This window comes from Syngnathoides biaculeatus, chromosome 1 (assembly GCF_019802595.1).
Source record: "Syngnathoides biaculeatus isolate LvHL_M chromosome 1, ASM1980259v1, whole genome shotgun sequence".
Classification (NCBI taxonomy): Eukaryota; Metazoa; Chordata; class Actinopteri; order Syngnathiformes; family Syngnathidae; genus Syngnathoides; species Syngnathoides biaculeatus.
The window spans coordinates 11,320,822-11,339,893 of record NC_084640.1 but is presented as its reverse complement, the minus strand read 5'-3'; the positions used below and the strand labels follow the sequence as shown (position 1 = coordinate 11,339,893).

Below are 19,072 nucleotides of genomic sequence, written 5' to 3'. Positions count from 1 at the left end.
CGCCAAACATATTCAAAAACATCAATGAAATAAGCGAAGAAGAAGTCGAAGTTCTGACCGGAAGCGTACATCCACCTTTTAGCTCACGGCATCAGTCCGGCTGCTAACATTTCTCTCATTTAGTCTACAGAAAGCTGTGTGTTACTGTCTACAAAGGTCGGATGTAATTTCATTGCTATTACTGTTGGAATTTACATTTTTTCACGTACCTTGTGTCTTTGTTTAAATGAGCCAAGGTACTGCGTTTCGATTTAATTTTGTCCATACTGCTGCCGAACGAGTGTTAGCTTGTGCTGTCTAGTGAGAGGCGAAGGTAGATTGAATTTATGTTTGTAATTCTTTGCAGAGCATCATACTAAGTTTAAAAGCAACGTAAGGCACAATCGAGCTTTGTGTATCTACTCACTGCGGGAGAGCTACTTTGTTTCTGTTTTAGAGTGAACGTTTCAATGCAAACTGCCTAGAATGTAAACCAGAACCGCTTCAGTGTTGGATTCACGTGGTTTCAGTTTGTATGGTGGCCGTTCGTCCCTATTCGTACATTAAATTTGGTGTTTGTTCTGCTATTAAGCTAAGCAAACAGCAGGTTTGTATGTTACTACAAAATCTGCACCTGTTAGTAGTTTTTTCTTCTTTTAATGACTTGTCTTGCCTTTACAGATTATCCTATCCCGTTTTCTAAACCCCCCAAAAATTGAAAATAAATCTGAGATGAAGAAGCAAGACACAGAGGAGTCAGTCACCCAGGAAAAGAAGGATGTGGGGACTGCAGCGGACGTAACGGAGTCCCCTGCGGTTCCGAAGGAGGACGTGGACAGCGGCATTCCCAAAGAGTCCAAAACGCCGCCTCAAAGCGATAAGGCAGTGAGTGAAGGTAACGTTCTGATGTGCAGCGAAGACCTGTTATTTGGATGGTTGTAGCGCATTTCAACGTATTCAAATTATTTTTAAAAAAAGTTTAAAATGTTTCCGTACAGCCTTCAGAAATGTCAGAAAATTTTGAAAATGAAAAGACTCTCACAATTTCCATTGCTTGCCTCTTGTTAAGCCGCTTATGTAACACGCAGTTGAAGATTAGTGCAAAATTGACATAAAACAGAAGACAATCTTTGGTATATTTAATCGTTCACAATTTTCAACCAAAGTTCGTGTATTGCTTCCTCCTCAGATGCAGCGGCCCAGTCTCGGTGCGACAAGGCTAACGATCTGAGCCGGCAGCTGGAGGACATCCTCAGCATCTACTGCCGGGAGAGCCTTTCGGGCGACTCCGGCGGCCTCGCCAACGGCCAGTCCCAAGGCCTCGAGATCAACGGGCTCGCCGACGACAAAGAGGACCGCGGGGCCGCGGCTGGCAAGGTCAAGGGGGGCGCCGGTGGCGCAGTCAAGGAGCAGAAGAAGATGCAGGATAAGAAGAAAGTGAAGGGGCTGGGTAAGGAGGAGCGCTCAAGACGACGTGCTTAAATAGAAGTACAGATACGTGTGTGAAAAATACATATTTTTTTCAAGTTTGGTTAAATTTTTTTTTTTCAATGGGTAAAAAGTTCACACGCTTTCAACCCTGCGATTTGTGCATTTTTTTTCTAATGGCCGAAAGGGGGCACTCGAGCGGAACAAGTAATAGTGAGACAGGTGGAATATATGTGCCGAGGAAGTGACTTTTACCGGCCCTGGTAGCGCTGCGCTAGCGTGTTGCCGCTGTGTTACTGGCGTGTGTCAGTGATATTTACCGGTAAGTTTTATTTTAACCGGCTCTGTTAGCCTTACCGTTAGCGCTGCGCTGGCGTTTAACCAGGGGTCACAAACGCGGTGTCTGCGGGCGAACGGTGGCCCATGAGGACCATATAAGCCGCCTGCGAGGTATGTTCAAAAAATACCATAGGGCACAAATTGTTACTATTGTTTGTGCTTTCGATTTTGAATCTGACTTGCTTACCTGTAATGTCATTTACTCCAATAAATTAAAACGAAAATATTTTATTTACGTGTAATGAACTAGCCCTTCATACGATCAGTGCTCACGGAGTAGCCCTCAGCCTCAAAAAGGTTGCTGAGCCCTGCGTTTAACTCTTTCTGTGTACCGTCTTTCTTTCTGTAAATTTCTTGTTTCAATGTGGGTACTTGGGCTTTTCCACACCTTCCGCGTATGTATGTACCAAATGGTATTTCCTTAACAAATGTACTCGGTGAGGATTATAACCAGGTGGGCTATGTCGGCCGGGAATTACGGTATTTGGTTTCTTATTTGTATCCTATTATCTCCCACTACTGGTGAGGACCAAATGCATGAATGCACCATTTCTCATTTTTTACTACATTTCATGCAGGCAAAGAAATCACCCTCCTCATGCAGACTCTCAACACATTAAGCACACCCGAGGAGAAGCTAACGGGGCTCTGCAAGAAGTACGCCGAACTGGTGAGCGCGTTCTCCTCGCCCGTATTCTTCGCGGACAATTCGGTTTCCGAAACGGCGTTTGTGTGCGTGCGGCAGCTGGAGGAGCATCGTAACAGGCAGAAGCAGATGCGGGCGCTGCAGAAGAAGCAGACGCAGCTGGTGCAGGAGAAGGACAACCTGAGGAACGAGCACAGCAAGGCCATCCTGGCGCGCAGCAAGCTGGAGAGCCTCTGCAGGGAGCTGCAGAGGCACAACCGCACACTCAAGGTGCGCTGAAAACACACCCACAACGTTTGTCTTTTCTTTGCATGATCCATCCACTCGAAATGCGTTTTGCACGTCGCGTTTACTCCACAGGAGGAAGGGATACAGAGGACCCGCCTCGAGGAGGAGAAAAGAAAGGAGGTGACGTCGCATTTTCAGGTGACGCTCCACGAAATCCAGGTCCAAATGGAGCAGCACAACGAAATGAACGCCAGCCTGCACCAGGAGAACACGGAGCTGGCCGAGAAGCTCAAGAAGCTCCACGAGCAGTACAAGTTACGAGAGGAGGTGCGCGTCGCGGCCTTTCGGCACTCGCGGAAAGGCGCGTCGCTGGGCTAAATCCGTCTTCCGCCGACAGCACATCGACAAAGTGGTGAAGCACAAGGACCTGCAGCAGCAGCTGGTGGACACCAAACTCCACCAGGCCCAGGAACTGCTCAACGAGTCGGAGGAACGCCACAACACAGAAAAACACTTTGTAAATCATCCTGCCCACTTTGTCGCGATCCTCCATCCGTCGCGTCGACCGAAAGTGCCAAAATGTCTTCTCTCCGTCAGCTGCTGCAGGAGGCGCTCGAGTCTCAGCGGATGTGCGAGCTGATGAAGCAGCAGGAAGGCCACCTCAAACAGCAGGTTTCCCCGCAATCCCCTCCTCTCGCTCCGTGACGACGTCGCGCTGGCTTTACTTTGACTGATTCCCGTCGCCCTTCCGTAGCTTTCGCTGTACACGGAGAAGTTCGAGGAGTTCCAGACCACCTTGTCCAAAAGCAACGAGGTCTTCGCCACGTTCAAACAGGAGATGGAGAAGGTGAGGAGCCCGGTGGAGCCGCGTTTAGCTTCGGCGCTGACGCTCGCCGTTTGCTTCAAATTCCATCAGATGACAAAGAAGATCAAGAAGCTGGAAAAGGAGACGGCCATGTATCGCGCCCGATGGGAGAGCAGCAACAAGGCTCTTCTGGAGATGGCCGAGGAGGTAAAGCAGCGCCTCGGACGCCCTAAACTGGGACACCCGAGCGTTTTTATACCAAGTTCCACCAACATGACTAAAATTTAAAACGCAATACTGCGGTTGCACTTAATATTCAATTGGAATATTTGCATGTTAAATTTTGAAATATGACCTTACTGACAATAACACGGAAACGGGACTTTCCATTGCATGACCCGGGTGCATTTATTATTATTATTTTTTTTCTTTTTTTCACGACCAGAAATCTTTACAAGACCGCGAATTTGAGGCCCTCCAAGGTAAAGTCCAGCGGTTGGAGAAGCTGCGGCGCGCCCTCAAAGTGGAACGCAACGAGCTCAACAAGAAGGTCCAAAAGCTCAGCGGCACCCCGGCGCCGCCCGCCGCCGACTGCGAATGCCCCTCCCCGACACCCGCGGACTCTTTGCCAGAAGGCGCCGGCAAAAGCGGCCGGGCCGCCGCCGCCGCCGAGGCCAGCACCCAAAGCCCACCCCGTGACGCCGAACTGAATACGGAAAACCGAGCGGAGGCGGCTCGGCCCACCACCGCGCAGCAATGATGGTCGCTCGGAACCACAACCGGAACACCGCTCACCTCACGCAAACGTAACCTACACGTTTTTTTTTTAATTCTCGCTTCAAATCAGCGTTTTGGAATCACTTGACAAGTTGAAATGACCACTGCTCATTATGATTGTTAGCGGGAGGGAGTGAAATTTCGATAAAAATGTATATATATTTTTTTTAATTTAAGTTGGAGTATTTGGGGAGTATCCCAAATTGGAAACATTGGAATTTCATTAATTAACATTAATTTCTTAGTTCAGCTTGATATAAAATTCAAAATATTTGGAGCAATCTTTTTAGTTTGAATGGAAAAATTTACTCATACATCCCGATACTTGCATGAAATCTTGTCAGAATGTTTCCCCCACCCCGACTGGTCCCTCTTACCTCCTGACCTCCAGTTTAAATTCCCGTCATATTTGCGTCGGTTCCCATGGGACGTTTCCAACTTGAAAAATATGACGTACATTTTTTTTATTTTATTATTTTTGCAACCTCACTCGTCATCCTCGGCGTGTATTTCAATTCGAGTGACTTCACATTCCCCCTCCGACACACTTGATTGCTTAAAGAGCCAATAACATCACACGTAGTGAGTACTACTTGACGGAATTCTTAAAAGATGTCATGTCTAATATTAGCCAGTAATATGAATGTACTCGGCGTACTTTGCCGCGTGCGTTTGTGTTTGGGGGGACCGCTATGCAACACACGCTTCCTTGCTTTGGTTCTGTGGAAAGCACTTATAGAATGTACTGTAACTTCATCATACCACAATGATTTATCGATATTCATCGCTGACAGGCTTTGAGTGTTACCTCATGTTCAAACCTTCACAATGTAGGAAATTCTGAATATTTGTATTTTTTTTTTTGGTCCTCAAACATGTATTTTCTTCTTTGGACGTGAATTTTAATGCTAATGATGCCGTAGCGCCGGAAAGTAATGTAATTCCTTTCCTTCGTCTCGCGCAACAGATTCGTTGAACACGCAAAAGAACCAAAGATATTCCTTGTTTCTTTTGCTGTGGTTTGTCTGACCTACACTTTTTGTTAAATAAAAAATATCAAGTGTGATGATTTTTTTTTTTTTTTTTTTTTTATGTGTGGGGGTTAAGGTTTCGAGGCATGTTTTTAAATCAATTTTAATTACTGTAATGAAAGTCTTTTTCCAGAGTGATCTCCCCTATTGTGATGTCACTAGTGGAGGCTGGGGCCTCTTAGGCTTTGGTGAAATCTTTTCGCCAAAATAAAAGCCTCTAACAGGGAAAAAAAAGTTAACTTAATTTTGAAATAGAGGTGCTCAGTAAGTATTCTTTTATATGAAGACGTTTTTGTGTTCCATTTGTTTATTGTTGTGAAGTTATTTTGAAATACGCTACCTTTACGTTGTAGCTGGTCATTGTCCCTCCTTTTATTTTGCGAGCCTTAACCGGAAGTGATTTCGTTGCATCGCTGCCGCTGCCTTGACGCTGGAGCGTCAATGAGGAGAGTGATGGCCGCGAGAGGGAAGAGTGCACCGGACCAGTCGCGACTTTGAAAAGCTCCCGAACGTGACCTTGACCGCGTCCCGAGTTTTCCGGTTTCCCGGGAGTGGCCCAGCGGTGGCGGATCGCATCCCCGCCCTCCACCGTGACCGTGGCGACGGCGAGCATCATCCAGACAGCCGGATACCATTTGGACAGCATTTCCGCCACCGGTGAGTCCAAAGGGACCTTTCTCCATTTCGAGTCCACTTCGCCGGTGATCTCATGCCATGTGCTGCGGCGGTTTATTGTCTTCCCTGCTAAGGACGCTGCTGTCTATTATGTGTCTGACCCGCATCCGTGACGTCACCGGGCGATGGGAATGAAGCCACACCCACAAATAACAATCACATGAATGAACTCATGGCGCAATCTGAAAAAAAAACCCTTTACAGTACTATTCATATTCGATAACCACGATATCCAGCTCGAGGTCCGTACACTAGTATTTCCACAATTGTTTAACGTTACTGCACACTAGTAGAATAACTACATGTTACTAGTGAGGCAAGACTATACTAGTGGACTTCTGGAGCGTACTTGTACTGCTAATTGCTGTTAGTAAACAACTGCACTCTCTATCTTTGCATGATTTAAAGCATGCAGCTGGCACGCATCGCACTGCTGTGAGTCAGCGGCACTCGAGTTAAAAACTCGGAAGTGCACGGATCGTTGCAGACTTCGACTTTAAGTTCCGGTCCAGTTCAGCGTTTGTGTTCTGTCGTCGTGTCCGTCAGCCCTTTTGGGGTCCATGGCCGCCGCTTCCCTCCGCCAGTGACAGGTGAGCCAAGCTGGCCTCCCCGGCCCCCGCGCAGACGCCCGCCCCGGACCCTGACCCGGAACCTGACGGGGCTCGGCGCGACGAAGAGCAGTATGTAGGGGAGGGCCAGTCCGGTCATCCTGACGTGTGCCAGGTGCCGTCGGACTACAAGGACGCAGAGACCATCACGGGTAAGCCAGCGTGTTGTACGTAAATACGGGGAACGGCATGTTCCCTGTATTTCAGTGAAAAAACTCACCTATTCGCAAAAACAGACCCAATAAGCTTCATTTGGAGAAAAGTAGTCATTTGCTGCCATCCCACTGTGCATTGCACTGTTTTATTTCTTGCGCGTCTTCAGATGTGTGCAACAGTACCGATCTGCCGGAGTTCGAGATTATCAGCCTCCTGGAGGAGCAGCTGCCGGTTTACCGCCTGCGGGCCGACACCGTCTACGGGTACGACCACGATGACTGGCTGCACACGCCGCTGGTGGCGGCCGACGCCGCGCTCGACCTGACCGCCGAGCAGATCGAAGAGACGCTCAAATACTTCTGTAAGTCGACAGCCATTCAGCTATTGAAACTGGTATACATTACTAACATACTGTAATAACCGGCCTACAAAGCGCACCTGGTTATAAGGCTCACTCAGTACATATGGAAAGGAAAGATTGTTTGGTACTTACATATGCCGCAGCTGTGTAAAAGGCGCAAGTGCCCACATTGAAAATATTTACAAAGAAAAGCGGTACACTGAAAGAGTTTAACGCTAGCAGGGTGCTAACGCTATCGCCGCACTGACAGTGCCGGTTAAAAAAAAGAAGCTAGCACTAACACTAGCGCCACGCTAAAGTTATCGCTAACACTAGTGCCGCACTACAGCTAGTGCTAACTCCAACAGGGCCGGTTAAAATAAAACTTACCAGTAAAAATCACTGAAACAGGCCAGTAACACAGCAGCAACACGCTAGCACGATGGTAACACGAGTGTAGCACTAACATGGCCGGAAAAAGTCACTTCCTCGGCACATATATTCCACCGGTCTCACTCTTACCTTTTCCGCTCGAGTGCCCCCTTGTGGCACAAATTAGCATCATCGCCGCATAAACCCCAGGGTCGAAAGCGTCTGAAAAAAGCTTGTAGGCCGGAAATTACGGTACTTGTGTACTGTACTTATGTAGTGTACTTATGTATTATTATTATGTTTTATGTTTGTGTACTTTACTTTTAGTTTTTTATTTATTTTTATTAATTTGCACATTTATTCCAAACCCTTGATACTCGTCTTAAGATCAGTGTATTAGTGCGATCTTTGTCCTCACTAGTCAGGCAGTTCAACGCACTAGTAGAGTAGGGCGCAATAATAAAATAACTCAATGTTCAATGTCATTTGAATTTGCAAAACTCCAATATGTAACAAAACATGTAATGGCGGTTACTGACCCGTGAATATTTTGGTGTACCAAACAGACGTCGCGAACTCTAAATGTTGATGTTATGATTCAATTGCTCATCATTCGCCCAGGCGGCACGTTGGCCTTCACAGTTCTGAGGTCCCGGGTTCAATCCCAGACCTGCCTGTGTGGAGTTTTGCATGTTCTGCCCGTGCCCGCGTGGGTTTCATCCGGGCACTCCGGTTTCCTCCCACATCCCAAAAACATGCAACGTTAATTGGACACTCTAAATTGCCCCTAGGTGTGATTGTGAGTGCGGCTGTTTGTTTCTATGTGCCCTGTGATTGGCTGGCTACTAGTTCAGGGTGTACCCCGCCTCCTGCCCGTTGACAGCTGGGATAGGCTCCAGCACTCCCCGCCGCCCTTATGAGGATAAGCGGTGAAGTAAATGGATGGACGGATGGATCGTTCACCCAACGTTTCCTCCCAGTTGTCAGTCTCTCACATTGCCCTGCCGCCAGTGGTGTGGGGGCGGGGGGGGGGGGGGGGGGGGGGGGGGGTTCATGTGTGGGGAGGACAGTACTGTATGTGTCAATGAGAGCGGGTCCGGCACCAGAATTCGGTCGGCTGCTCCGAGTGGAACTCAAAGAGCGGTTTCGGAAAGGATGGAGAGGTTAAGGCGGGAGCAGTCGGATGACTGGCGCTGTCGGGAGGAAAAGGAAGGTAAAGGACTGTAAATATACTTTACTTTTACATATTTATTCATCTCATTTGGGGGTGGGGTGGGGAGGGTCCTAGGTCATAGAATGATAATTAACCTCAGCTTTTAATGTTTTATAATGACAGAAGGATCTTTTAAAACGTTCCCTTTCCAGCTACACTATGATTTGTGTGGAGTTGCTTATTTTTGGTCAAATAAAATAAAACCTAGATCGTCTGAAATTACATATTGTGTTTTTTGAGCGTGGTTGCGCAAACAATATCTGCAGCATTCGTGAGGCACAAAACAGCTCGAGCGGCGTCTGTTGCTCCAAAACGCCGCGGCAGTTGAACTAAGTGCAACCGCGTTGATCGTAACGCTGCGGAGCGCCGATCATCGATCGGGCAGGGTCAATAAGCGCCGGCGCCCGCGGCTTGTGCGCCACGGAAAACATCAACGCCCGTCGTCACCGGTGACGCGAGCCGAAACCCGACCCGACCGCGACCTCCGAGAGGAAAATTCTGGAAAACCGGCGAGGTTGGGTTTGGTGATTGACGCCGTGCGCTTGCTGGCTCTTCGTCTTCAGTGCTCTGCGCGGACAGAGTGGGCCAGATGACCAAGACCTTCAGTGACATTGACGCCGTCACACGACTTCTGGAGGAGGTGAGCTCATGTTGCCCCCCCCCCCCCCCACACCACCCCCCACCAGCAAATGCGCTATTAATATTTAACGGGTTTGTGTTGCGAATACTATTAGAACATCAAAACATTAAAGGCTTCTAACTTTAGCTTCGTACGTGTGCGCGACAGAAAGAGAGCGATCTGGAGTTGGCTGCCAAGATCGGTCAGTCCCTCCTGAAGAAGAATCGAGTTCTGACCGAGCACAATGACTACCTGGAGGAGCAAGTGGGCCAAATCACCGAAGAGGTCCGAAACACACCAAAGCGAAAAAAACATGATTATTTTTTATGTGCGGCGTTCACGTCAACGTGAGCCGCGATTTCGCAGGTGGCGCAGCTGCACCACGAGTTGAACCTGAAGGACGAGCTGCTGCAGTTTTACACCAACGCGGCCGAGGAGAGCGAGGAGGAGTCCGGCGGATCCCCGACGTTGGCAATTTTTCATCTTCTGCGTTACCTCTGATCATCATTTAATGCTAATAATCTTCGCAATTCAGTGTCAAATTCGGTCCATTGAGTGCACCAGCGAAGGTGTTCCCGCAATGAGAAAAAAATATGTATTACGCATACAAAAACTGCCAGCTGCCTTTTTCAAAGGTCAGTTCGATCACACGTTTGGGTCGTAGGCAATACATTTTCTGCATATCAAGGCTGTATATTTGATTATTGATCCAAAAGCTTCAATATTTGCATATTTGAAAAAACATCTCATTGACAAGTACGTGAACTAAGAATAGACAGGAATGGGATATTTATGGGCTTGTGAAAATATTCAAAGAAGCCATATCATTATTAAGACCCAAATAAAGTTCCATACCTCACTTAGTGAGAATGGAGCTGCCACCAGAGGGCGCTTATTCTAAAGTTTTACATCAGACAAGAATATGCCGAGAGTTCGTTCCCTTAAAAAAAAAAAAAAAAGCTAATATGTGGGGGGACACTTTCAATTAAAATTGGTCCAATTTGTACTGTGTATCGATTTGAGTTGGGGGGGGGGGCTGACCTTGAGTTTTTGTGCATGAAGGGGGAAAAAGAGTCGCGTGGAAGCAGCCGCGGGAGGCTTCCTGAGCGACACCCTGCAGAGGAAGCTGAAGGAGCTGCAAGACGAGAACGTGTCGCTCCGCTCAGAGGTGAGCGCGGAGGAATACTGACTCAACAACCCGATGTTGACTGCAAATCCCCAGCTAACGTTTAAAGGTCAAATGTCATGAAATGGATGATTTTTAGTATGTTATTAATGAAAAAAGAGCAGCCGGTATGGACCCATCCGTTTTTTCCCCACAAAACATGATTTTGACATATATGGCTTTTTGTAACTCCCGCCATCCTCTTGAGGGATTTGTTTTTGAGAAGAACCAGGAAGTGACGTACAGGGCAGTAGCGCACTCAGACGGGCTCGTATGTTTCTATTAGTTTTACCTGCGGGAAGGTAGCTGGTTGTTCCTTCGTGTTAGCCAAAATGCCGGATATTGCGCGCACACTCAGGAGGATGGATTCGCTCTTCATACTTATCCAAAAGACCCGGTTCGTCATGAAAAATGGATTGCACAGGTGCATGCGGTTTAGCCCTGATCCGCATATCATCTAAATATGGCTCGAAACGATCGGTCACTTCACTCGATTGTGAGATGTTCTCTTCTTCGAAAAGAGCTTCCATGTCTGAAGGGGCGTGTACCATAGTAGGGGCCACGGCGTGTTTTCAATGGCGAATGTCCCAGTGTGACATCACGGACAGAAGATGCAGCCAATACGGCGACCACTTGGATGTCGAATGAGACTCCCGCAACTTTGCGCATGGATGACGCGCTCTCCGCTCATACTTATTTTTACGTATAGACATTGAAGTGAATAATGTTATGTATTTTTCATTACGGTATCTATTTTAGAAAGTTTATAGGCATGACACTTGACCTTTAAATGCGGCGCATGTGAGCGCTAATATGAACTCTCGTAAATACTGTTGAGAGGATGACGTCATCACAGCAGCTCTCGCGCCCACGCGCAGGCGAGCCACCTCAAGTCCGAGACGGAGACGTACGAGGAGAAGGAGCAGCAGCTCGTCAACGACTGCGTGAAGGAGCTCAGTAGGTGGCCATTTTGTCATCATTGGTCCAAAACAAAAAAATGACGACAAAACCTTGAATTGCAGGGCTGTCCAGTCTGCAAATCTCGACCATCGCGGAGGAACTCGCCCGCAAGACCGACGATGCCTCGAGACAGCAAGAGGAGATCACGCACCTCCTCTCCCAAATTGTCGACTTGCAAAAGAAAGCCAAGTCGGTGAGTGGTTCAAAAATAATAAGAATAAAAATAGAAGCATGAGACGCCGTTGCTTCCCGTGCGTATACCAAACTTTATGTGCGTGTGCGTGCAGCTTGCCGTGGAGAACGAGGAGCTCTCTCAGCATCTGATCGCGGCCAAAGATGCGCAAAGGCAGCTCACCGCGGAGGTGAGTCTCGGGTTGTCATGGCGACCGAGTGTTGACGTTGAATTGTCAAATGTGGTGGGGGTAGTGGGGGGGGGGGGGGCTTTTGAACCTATCATATGGCACCTTTACATTGAAGCGTAACTTTAGTCAGCAATGTTCGCAACAGCTGCAAGAGTTGGAGGAGAAGTACTCGGAATGCATCGAAATGCTGCACGAGGCCCAGGAGGAGCTGAAGAACCTACGGAACCGAAACTACGCCGTGGGAACGCCCAGACGCTTCCATCCGCTCGGCTTGTTCCCGATGGTGAGGGTCCCGCAAACCGGAACCGGGCCCGTATACGCTCGACAACGTGTGCGCGTGGGCGTTCCGACGATTCCTTTTCGTGTTCTGGACAGGATTCCCTGGCTGCAGAGATTGAGGGAACCATGCGGAAGGAGCTAAGCCTGGACGACCCCGAGTGCGAGCAGCAAAAGTAGGGATGAAATATGATATCATTTTATGTTTGCATTTTTTTATATTTCAAGTGAGGCGTTTTGTATTAATTCAAGTGGGGGGTTCATTCACACAAGAAGCCCACTAGAGCAGAGTCCATTATTTCGGGAAAGGTGCTGTCTCGTGAGATTAAGATGGCGGTCCAAATTATGCAATATTATACAATTCGATTAGACTGCGCAGGTGTTCCTGTTGCGTACTTGCTCATCCATAATTCATGCAAGTATAACAAAGCTGCTCTCCGTCCGCAGCACTCGCATTCATATTCAAATGGGAATTTTTACTCGCCGTCGCAGGGTCCACCACAAGCGCGTTTTCGAGACGGTCAAGAACGTGAACCAGACGGTGCGTCAGCGCTCCCTGACCCCGACCGGCGCCAACATCCCGGGCTCCAACCAGTCCTTGTCGTCGCGCACGTCGCCCATGTCCAGCGGGCTCAGCAGCCCTCACTCGAGCCTGTGCGGGGGCGACCTGGGCGGCGACGGCGTCACGCTCGACAACCGCGCCCAGAGCATCCTCATGGAGACGGCGTCCAATCAGGAGAGGTGAGCGTAAAAGCTGAGCAATTGCGACTTTTCTTTGAATCTGGCCCCTCCCCCGTTTTTGACTATTTGGAGAGAACATAGAGCAGAACCTTTTAGTTTCTGCTCTTGTTCAATTTTAATTTTCACTACAATTTTTAATGACCGATCACAAAATATCCATTCATTTTCAGTTTGTTTGCACAACGCCACTAGTGAGGCACGGGCTCCCTCTAGTGGTACGTGAAAGAATCACCGTATTAAACGTTCAAACTTGACCTGCTGTTACAGTGCCTTAAATTTGTTTTTTTTTTTCAACCGGTACAATACAATTTACATAACTCCTGAAGGGACATTGAACAAAAAAAGTAACTGGTTTCTCATTATAATGACAAACTTACTCATTACAATGAGAAACATTCTCATTGTAAACATTGTACACGACTGTATTTTAGTCATGAGGGTGGTACTTGGTGGGCCAAATATTTTTTGAGAAAATTTCTCATTGTAATGAGTAATTAGTCCATTGCACGTGTGCATGTATAACAGACCCTTATTAGTTATTCAGGAAGCTACCGCTAGCAAGTAAATAAGCTATGACTACTTGAATCCAGGAAGCTACCGCTAGCAGGTAAATAAGCTACGACCCATGGGTAGCAATTTTTCGACACGCTCATTGTAATGAGTAACTTACTCATGAGTTACAATGAGTAACTTACTCACTCACTCGGTAAGTTACTTATTACAATGACAAAGTTACTCATTACAATGAGAAACCAGTTAGTTTTTTTTTTTTTCAATGTCCCTTTAGGGGTTCCGTAACATTTATCAAGTGTTGTTCATTTGTATTTAACCATTAAGTGCAATACATTTGCATGTAATCTATTAATCTATCTATCAATACATTTGAATGAAATCGTTATTTAAAGGGTTTTTATTTTCCTATATTTTGGTGTTTATGTACAAATTATGCATAATAATTCAGTGAATTTAGAACATTTTTTTAAGGAACACTTGGGCCTACTCCACGACTGTATTTTAGTCATTTGGATGGTACTCGCCTCAAAAGTTTGAGACCGCTTCAATCAGTCATTTCTACACGGCAGAAGGATTTTTTCATTTTTTTGATGGTACGATTCTCTTCCATCCACGCGTGTCTGAAATAAGAACGATTCCGCGACTGTTTAACAGCGCCGAGTGCCGAGAGAAGGCGAGCGGAGCTGAAGATCTGCGCCTGGCCCTCCGCCGCTTGTCGCTGCGCCGGCAGAACAACCTGAGCGAGCGGCGCTTCTTCGAGGAGCAGCGGCGCGGAGGCGGCCTCCCCGACGCCGCCGGCCAGGGGGGCGTCGCGACCCCCTCGGAAAGCATCATGTCGCTGGGCAACCTCCACCTGTGGGCCCCTAGGGGGCCCTACCTGCCCGACAAACTGCAGATTGTCAAGCCGCTGGAAGGTGAGGGCGGCAGGAGGAGGCGGGAGGGGAGGCCCGGGGAGACGCCGGAGGGCGGGTGGGGATGGGTGAGGAAGACCGGGGCTGGGCTGGAGAGGGAGAGGGGGAGGAGGTGGGCCAGGGACAAGGCCGGGAGCAGGAAGAGGAAGGCGGCCAGCGAGGGCAAGGCCACGCCTCCTTCGCTCATGCTCTTCAGCTCCTTCTGGTCTCTGATGCACCATCACAAGTCGGGGGCCTTCGCTTCCCCTCACACTTTCCGCAGGGACACTCAGCCCAGAGCGTGGCTCTAAACACACATGCTCACACTTCCATTCTATTCTATTATTACATTGTTATAGTTGCAGCTTAACTCAGATAGAGTTAAGATTAACTGATAATACACAGATGTGTTCCTAATATTTTGAGTATCCGATGAGCGAAGCTGATTAAACGATATGTAGAAAAAAAAGAGGTAAATTCACATGTTTAGATTTTCTTGGTACTGTGCACTAATAATTTCCAACATAATTAAGCATAATAGTGCAGTTATTAGCCAAACGTTAGTTTTGTTTGACAAGACGAACTTTCCCGATCATTTCTCCGTTTGACGCCAAGCTAAATCACAAACATTTTGAAAAGCATCATTTATGGGTACAACCACTTTTCCGGTGTAGGCCATCTTTTCATGCTCATAATTCCTTTTTCTTTTGTTTTTGTTTCTACTCGTCTGCTTTCTGTTCATTCTGTCCACATTGTTCATTCTGTCTGACCAATAAAACACTTTTTTGTAATTTTTTTTTTTTTTTTGGTCATTCACATTTCATTTCCTCTTCTGCTGTTTTTTTTTCTGTCACTATATCATATTTCGCTCACGCCCATCACTCTCACTCGCTCCCATCCCGTCGCAGGCGGTCACGGCCGCCGTCGGCCGAGGTGTCGTACGCGGCAATCACAGCGCGTGTTTTTCCGCCGTAGGCTCGGCCACCCTCCATCACTGGCAGCAATTAGCCCAGCCGCACCTCGGGGTGATTCTGGACGCCAGGCCGGGGGTCGTGTCCAAAGGATACCGACCCCTGGAACTCGACCTCGAACAGGTCTGTATGCAGTTCAACACACGCACGCTCATTAGTGCCGTGCTAAATTCTTCAGTTCTTAAAACAGATTCATCATTTTCACTTTGTATTATGGATGTCCACAACAGCGCTTTATCTACAATTTGCGTCGGAACCGATCCAAAACGAGTCAAAAGCCATCAGCAGCAGCTGTTAAAAATTGTATTTTGAGTTCTGTACCCCGAAGGTAGGAAAGCACTCCACAGGTTTTGTAAACATGAAGTGCCCTCCTGCTTTCTGGTGGTTATTACGACTTACAACGACAACTAAGTGTGAGTTGGTCATCCGGCCACTTATGGATAACGAAACATGGCAGGACTTGGCCCCAACGCACTTCTCCATGGTCCACGAGGCTTTATCTGTGCCTTGAAGTTAACGTCTCTTTATTTGGACTTTGAAGTGAACCGCATTTGCTCCACGGCCTCTTGGTGCCGAGCTCGCCCCAGCTGCGATTCAAATGGATTTCCGGCTATACCTGCGGTGCCCGCCCCATTTCATTTCGACACGGTCTCACGTCGACTAGCAACGTTTTGGTGCACCCGTGTGAACCGGAGCTGCATCGGTGTCGCCCTGCAGGTGTATCCGTGGGGCAGCTTCGAGGAGGACGAAACAGGAGAGCAGTACTTCCAGAATCTTTGCACCTCCTCATCTTCGGCCTCCCCGGCCGTGCCCTGCGCCTCCTCCGGCCCGGCTCAGCCCTCGCCGCGTTTGGCTCCGGCTTCTCCGCCTTCGCCGTCCCCGTCGCCGCATCTCAGCAATACTGATGCACTGGGTCAGGCAAAAAAGAACAATAACCAAAAAAAAAAAAAAAATATGCATGAACAGTCTAAACATTGTGTTGTGCCTGTTTATTTTTTTTTTATATCAATTCATTTTGTGTGCAGCTGCATATTATCCAGGTAAATGCATGGCCCATACAAGCTCCACCTACACCTTCACCACCTGCCGCATCCTTCATCCGACCGACGAGCAGACCCGCGTCACGCCCAGGTGAGCCCACGTCGCGAACGACACCGGAACCGGAACGACGGAATCCCGGAAATTTGATGCGAGCGCCGCTTGCTTCGACAGTCTGAACGCCGTCCCCACGTCGTCCTGCGTGATGAGCAGCTCGCTGATGGCCACGCCCGCCGCGACGCCCTGCACGCCGCGCCGGCTCGGTCTGAGGCCCTCCGAGTCTTCAACAAATCTCAGGCAAGACTCCCAAAAACCAAATTGACGCCGCACCACAGGATAATCGCTCATGATCATCTTTAAAGATATACGGGTGTCTGTCCTTTTTTGGCTTTGAACAGAAGGGCATAAAATTCTATCTTTTATATCATCTGGTTATCGGTATGTGTGTACGACCCTTAACACACCGCACATTACATTGTAATCCTTCGGACACATGTTTACCGAGCCATTCGGCCTTTCCTGACTTTGATCACGAGGGATCATCAGTACAGCATGATTGTACCAGGCGGAACAGACCATAGCCCATTAGGTCAAGATCATCTTGCAGAGACAGTTTGTCGACTTTGATAGAAAGATTGAGAAAAATGCTCAAATTTGGCCCGATTATCGGGATGTGTTTACAATGATTAACTCACCGTCCGAGAGTCGGTCGGGATAATCTTTCCGAGACAATCGGGCCTTTGCCGACATTGATCGGAAGGGTGAGCAAATTCTCAAATTCAGACTGATGACAAATCACAGGATTATCGTTTCGGATAATCTTTTAGAGACATCCTGATACTTCGGTCTTTGCGGACTTTCAGCTGAAGAGATGGAAAATGGTTCACCTCGGCCCGATTAACGGTTTGTGCAGACGTCACTTAACACACCACAGATCAGTCTTTCAGAGACTTCTGACAATCAGTCTTTTGCTGACTCTGACCGGAAGGTGGGGGGTTTGCCCGATTATCAGTTTTAAGATGACTTGTTTGTTCCGTTGGTCCGCAGAGATGCCACACGCACCACCAGCACCTGCCTGGGCCTAGTGCGCCTCCTTCAGGAGAGAGGGATCTCGGCAGCCATGTACCACCAGAGTCAGGGGCTGGACGCCAGTCAGGCCAATGAGGGGCTTTTATTCAGCACCTCCATTACTCCCAACAAAATCCCAGACCCCAACCCGCTGCGCCCCTCCACCCCTCCGAACTCCCCCACGGGACAGGGGGCTTCGGCCGTAGCGGCCTCCACGGGTTTTGACTTCAAGAGCCCCTCGTACGACAACTTCCTGGCCTCCAAGCCGGCCCGTTCCATTCTGAAGGAAGTGACGGGGGTCGTGAGGGGCCGCCAGCGGGGGCGGGACTGCGAGAGCCAGACTGACGTGAGCGTGACCGTGCACAACCTCAACCTGCTGGACAAGGTGAAGCGGCTCGGGGTGGCCGGAGCCAGAGGGGCGAGCCCCGGCCCCGGTCCCATCCTGGGGGGGCCTCTGGGTGGGCTGCGGAGATCGGGCTCCCCCTTCGGGCCGGACGGGATGCGACGGAACAGGAGTTATCCGGCCAGCATGGCCATGAAAGCTCCTGGCCCTCCGGAGTAGTCTTGACGGAGAAGCCAATCAGGATCCAGGACTGGCTGCTGGCCAGTCACATGGTCGCCGGTGACCAACAAAGAACACCATTTTATAACCGCTCATAAGAAATGACCAATATCAAGAAAACTAATATAGTAAGGGAGTTAATATGCATGATTAGAGATTTTCCATGGTGCTCGCAGTGGATTGAGACAAAGCTCTTCCACAAATTGCAAAAATATGTCAGTAAGTGAGAACGCCTAAAAAAAAAAAGGTTGATAATTACCAATGGAGGCCACAAGATGGCAGCAAAATCACAATTGTTGAAACTCCTAGACTCACTTCAACCTAGTTCCTTGGATAATTAGATGCCACGAGGCATTTCTTTTTATATTTGAAATGGTTTTAACCCGCAGCCAATAGTCGTTGTCGGCAAAACAATGGAGGATAGGTCATCCATCCATTTTCCAAGCCGCTTATCCTCACAAGAGTTGCAGGAGTGCTGGAGTCTCTCCCAGTTGACTTGGACTACACCCTGAACTGATCGCCAGATTTCATCAACATTAAATGCGGAACTTTGGCCACAATGTTAGGAATCCCGTCAAAAATTCTGCAGGATTCCTAATGAAGTGGCCCATGAACTTTAATACCTCCCCCACACTAATGGTTTGTTCCATGTCGACCACTCGTTGTCGTCGTTTATGTTTGCCGCTACCATTTCAGTACAAGAAGAGTGAATAGAATAACGCTGACTTCAGTAGTAATATATTATTTTTTTAAATTATTTTTAACTTAATGGTTGGATCCATGTTGGCCTTTTTTTTTTTTATTATTTTTTAGCTTCATCCCTCTAACTGGAACTCGTCTCTTTGGATTTATAGTCATCATTTCTCATTTTTGGCAACACTTGTGTACGTATTGCGCTCCACAAATAAACTCCTGCCTTAAAGCGCTTTCCTATTTGTTTATTGGACCAAAATGATTTCCGCCTTTGGAAATTGCGCAACTGAAATGAACTTTTCCGATCGGTTTTCATTCATTTACATTTTCGATCTACGTTGGTCGTGTCGCTTATTTGGCGTACCTTCAGCCTTTTCAAAGGATTTCCTCATGTAACGTGCAAATCCGCTATGTGATCTCACGTGATTTTGCAGTACAAATGGTCAGACTCACCGGCCCCTCTCTGACAATTGATTTTGGGGGTGGGGTGGGGGGGATGCTTCCCCTAATTGGCCGTGACAGCGGGAAGTTGATGATGCGGACGGATGCCGAGCCCTGCGAAGTGGAACTTGCGGGTGGCAGGAAGGAAGCGCCAGCCTTCCCTTTGGCAGCTGACG

General features: G+C 48.3%; 2 protein-coding genes across 3 annotated transcripts; both read left to right on the top strand.

Moving 5' to 3' along the window:
- Positions 1 to 15: 15 nt before the first annotated feature.
- On the top strand, positions 16 to 5,268 carry txlna (taxilin alpha). 2 transcript variants are annotated; one of them, XM_061816150.1, is made up of 11 exons: positions 16 to 156; positions 661 to 874; positions 1,169 to 1,429; positions 2,325 to 2,416; positions 2,492 to 2,662; positions 2,753 to 2,947; positions 3,018 to 3,137; positions 3,218 to 3,292; positions 3,375 to 3,467; positions 3,537 to 3,632; positions 3,871 to 5,268. In XM_061816150.1, the coding sequence occupies exons 2-11, from the start codon at positions 712 to 714 to the stop codon at positions 4,183 to 4,185; spliced, it is 1,581 nt and encodes a 526-aa protein (XP_061672134.1). In that variant the 5' UTR covers positions 16 to 156; positions 661 to 711; the 3' UTR covers positions 4,186 to 5,268. The 2 variants fall into 2 exon arrangements, with proteins under 2 accessions (XP_061672134.1, XP_061672124.1); XM_061816140.1 differs by lacking the exon at positions 16 to 156 and adding an exon at positions 248 to 586.
- Positions 5,269 to 6,509: 1,241 nt separating this feature from the next.
- LOC133498901 (trafficking kinesin-binding protein 1-like) lies at positions 6,510 to 18,631 on the top strand. The gene is made up of 18 exons (XM_061816162.1): positions 6,510 to 6,668; positions 6,839 to 7,033; positions 9,161 to 9,237; positions 9,385 to 9,501; positions 9,583 to 9,683; positions 10,279 to 10,384; positions 11,260 to 11,338; positions 11,404 to 11,534; positions 11,629 to 11,703; positions 11,849 to 11,986; positions 12,079 to 12,155; positions 12,472 to 12,720; positions 13,888 to 14,147; positions 15,099 to 15,217; positions 15,812 to 16,007; positions 16,120 to 16,225; positions 16,307 to 16,429; positions 17,180 to 18,631. Exons 3-18 carry the CDS (start codon positions 9,187 to 9,189, stop codon positions 17,760 to 17,762), a joined length of 2,511 nt encoding a protein of 836 aa, XP_061672146.1. The 5' UTR covers positions 6,510 to 6,668; positions 6,839 to 7,033; positions 9,161 to 9,186; the 3' UTR covers positions 17,763 to 18,631.
- Positions 18,632 to 19,072: the final 441 nt, after the last annotated feature.

Excerpts from the sequence above, each read along its gene's own strand:
- txlna (XM_061816140.1), top strand. The coding sequence starts at position 515 with ATGGTGGCCGTTCGTCCCTATTCGTACATTAAATTTGGTGTTTGTTCT. Across the intron at positions 2,417-2,491 it reads GCAAGAAGTACGCCGAACTG|CTGGAGGAGCATCGTAACAG; the intron begins GTGAGCGCGTTC and ends TGCGTGCGGCAG. Across the intron at positions 2,948-3,017 it reads AGTACAAGTTACGAGAGGAG|CACATCGACAAAGTGGTGAA; the intron begins GTGCGCGTCGCG and ends TTCCGCCGACAG.
- LOC133498901 (XM_061816162.1), top strand. The coding sequence starts at position 9,187 with ATGACCAAGACCTTCAGTGACATTGACGCCGTCACACGACTTCTGGAG. Across the intron at positions 9,502-9,582 it reads TGGGCCAAATCACCGAAGAG|GTGGCGCAGCTGCACCACGA; the intron begins GTCCGAAACACA and ends GCGATTTCGCAG. Across the intron at positions 16,008-16,119 it reads CAGCAATACTGATGCACTGG|CTGCATATTATCCAGGTAAA; the intron begins GTCAGGCAAAAA and ends TTTTGTGTGCAG.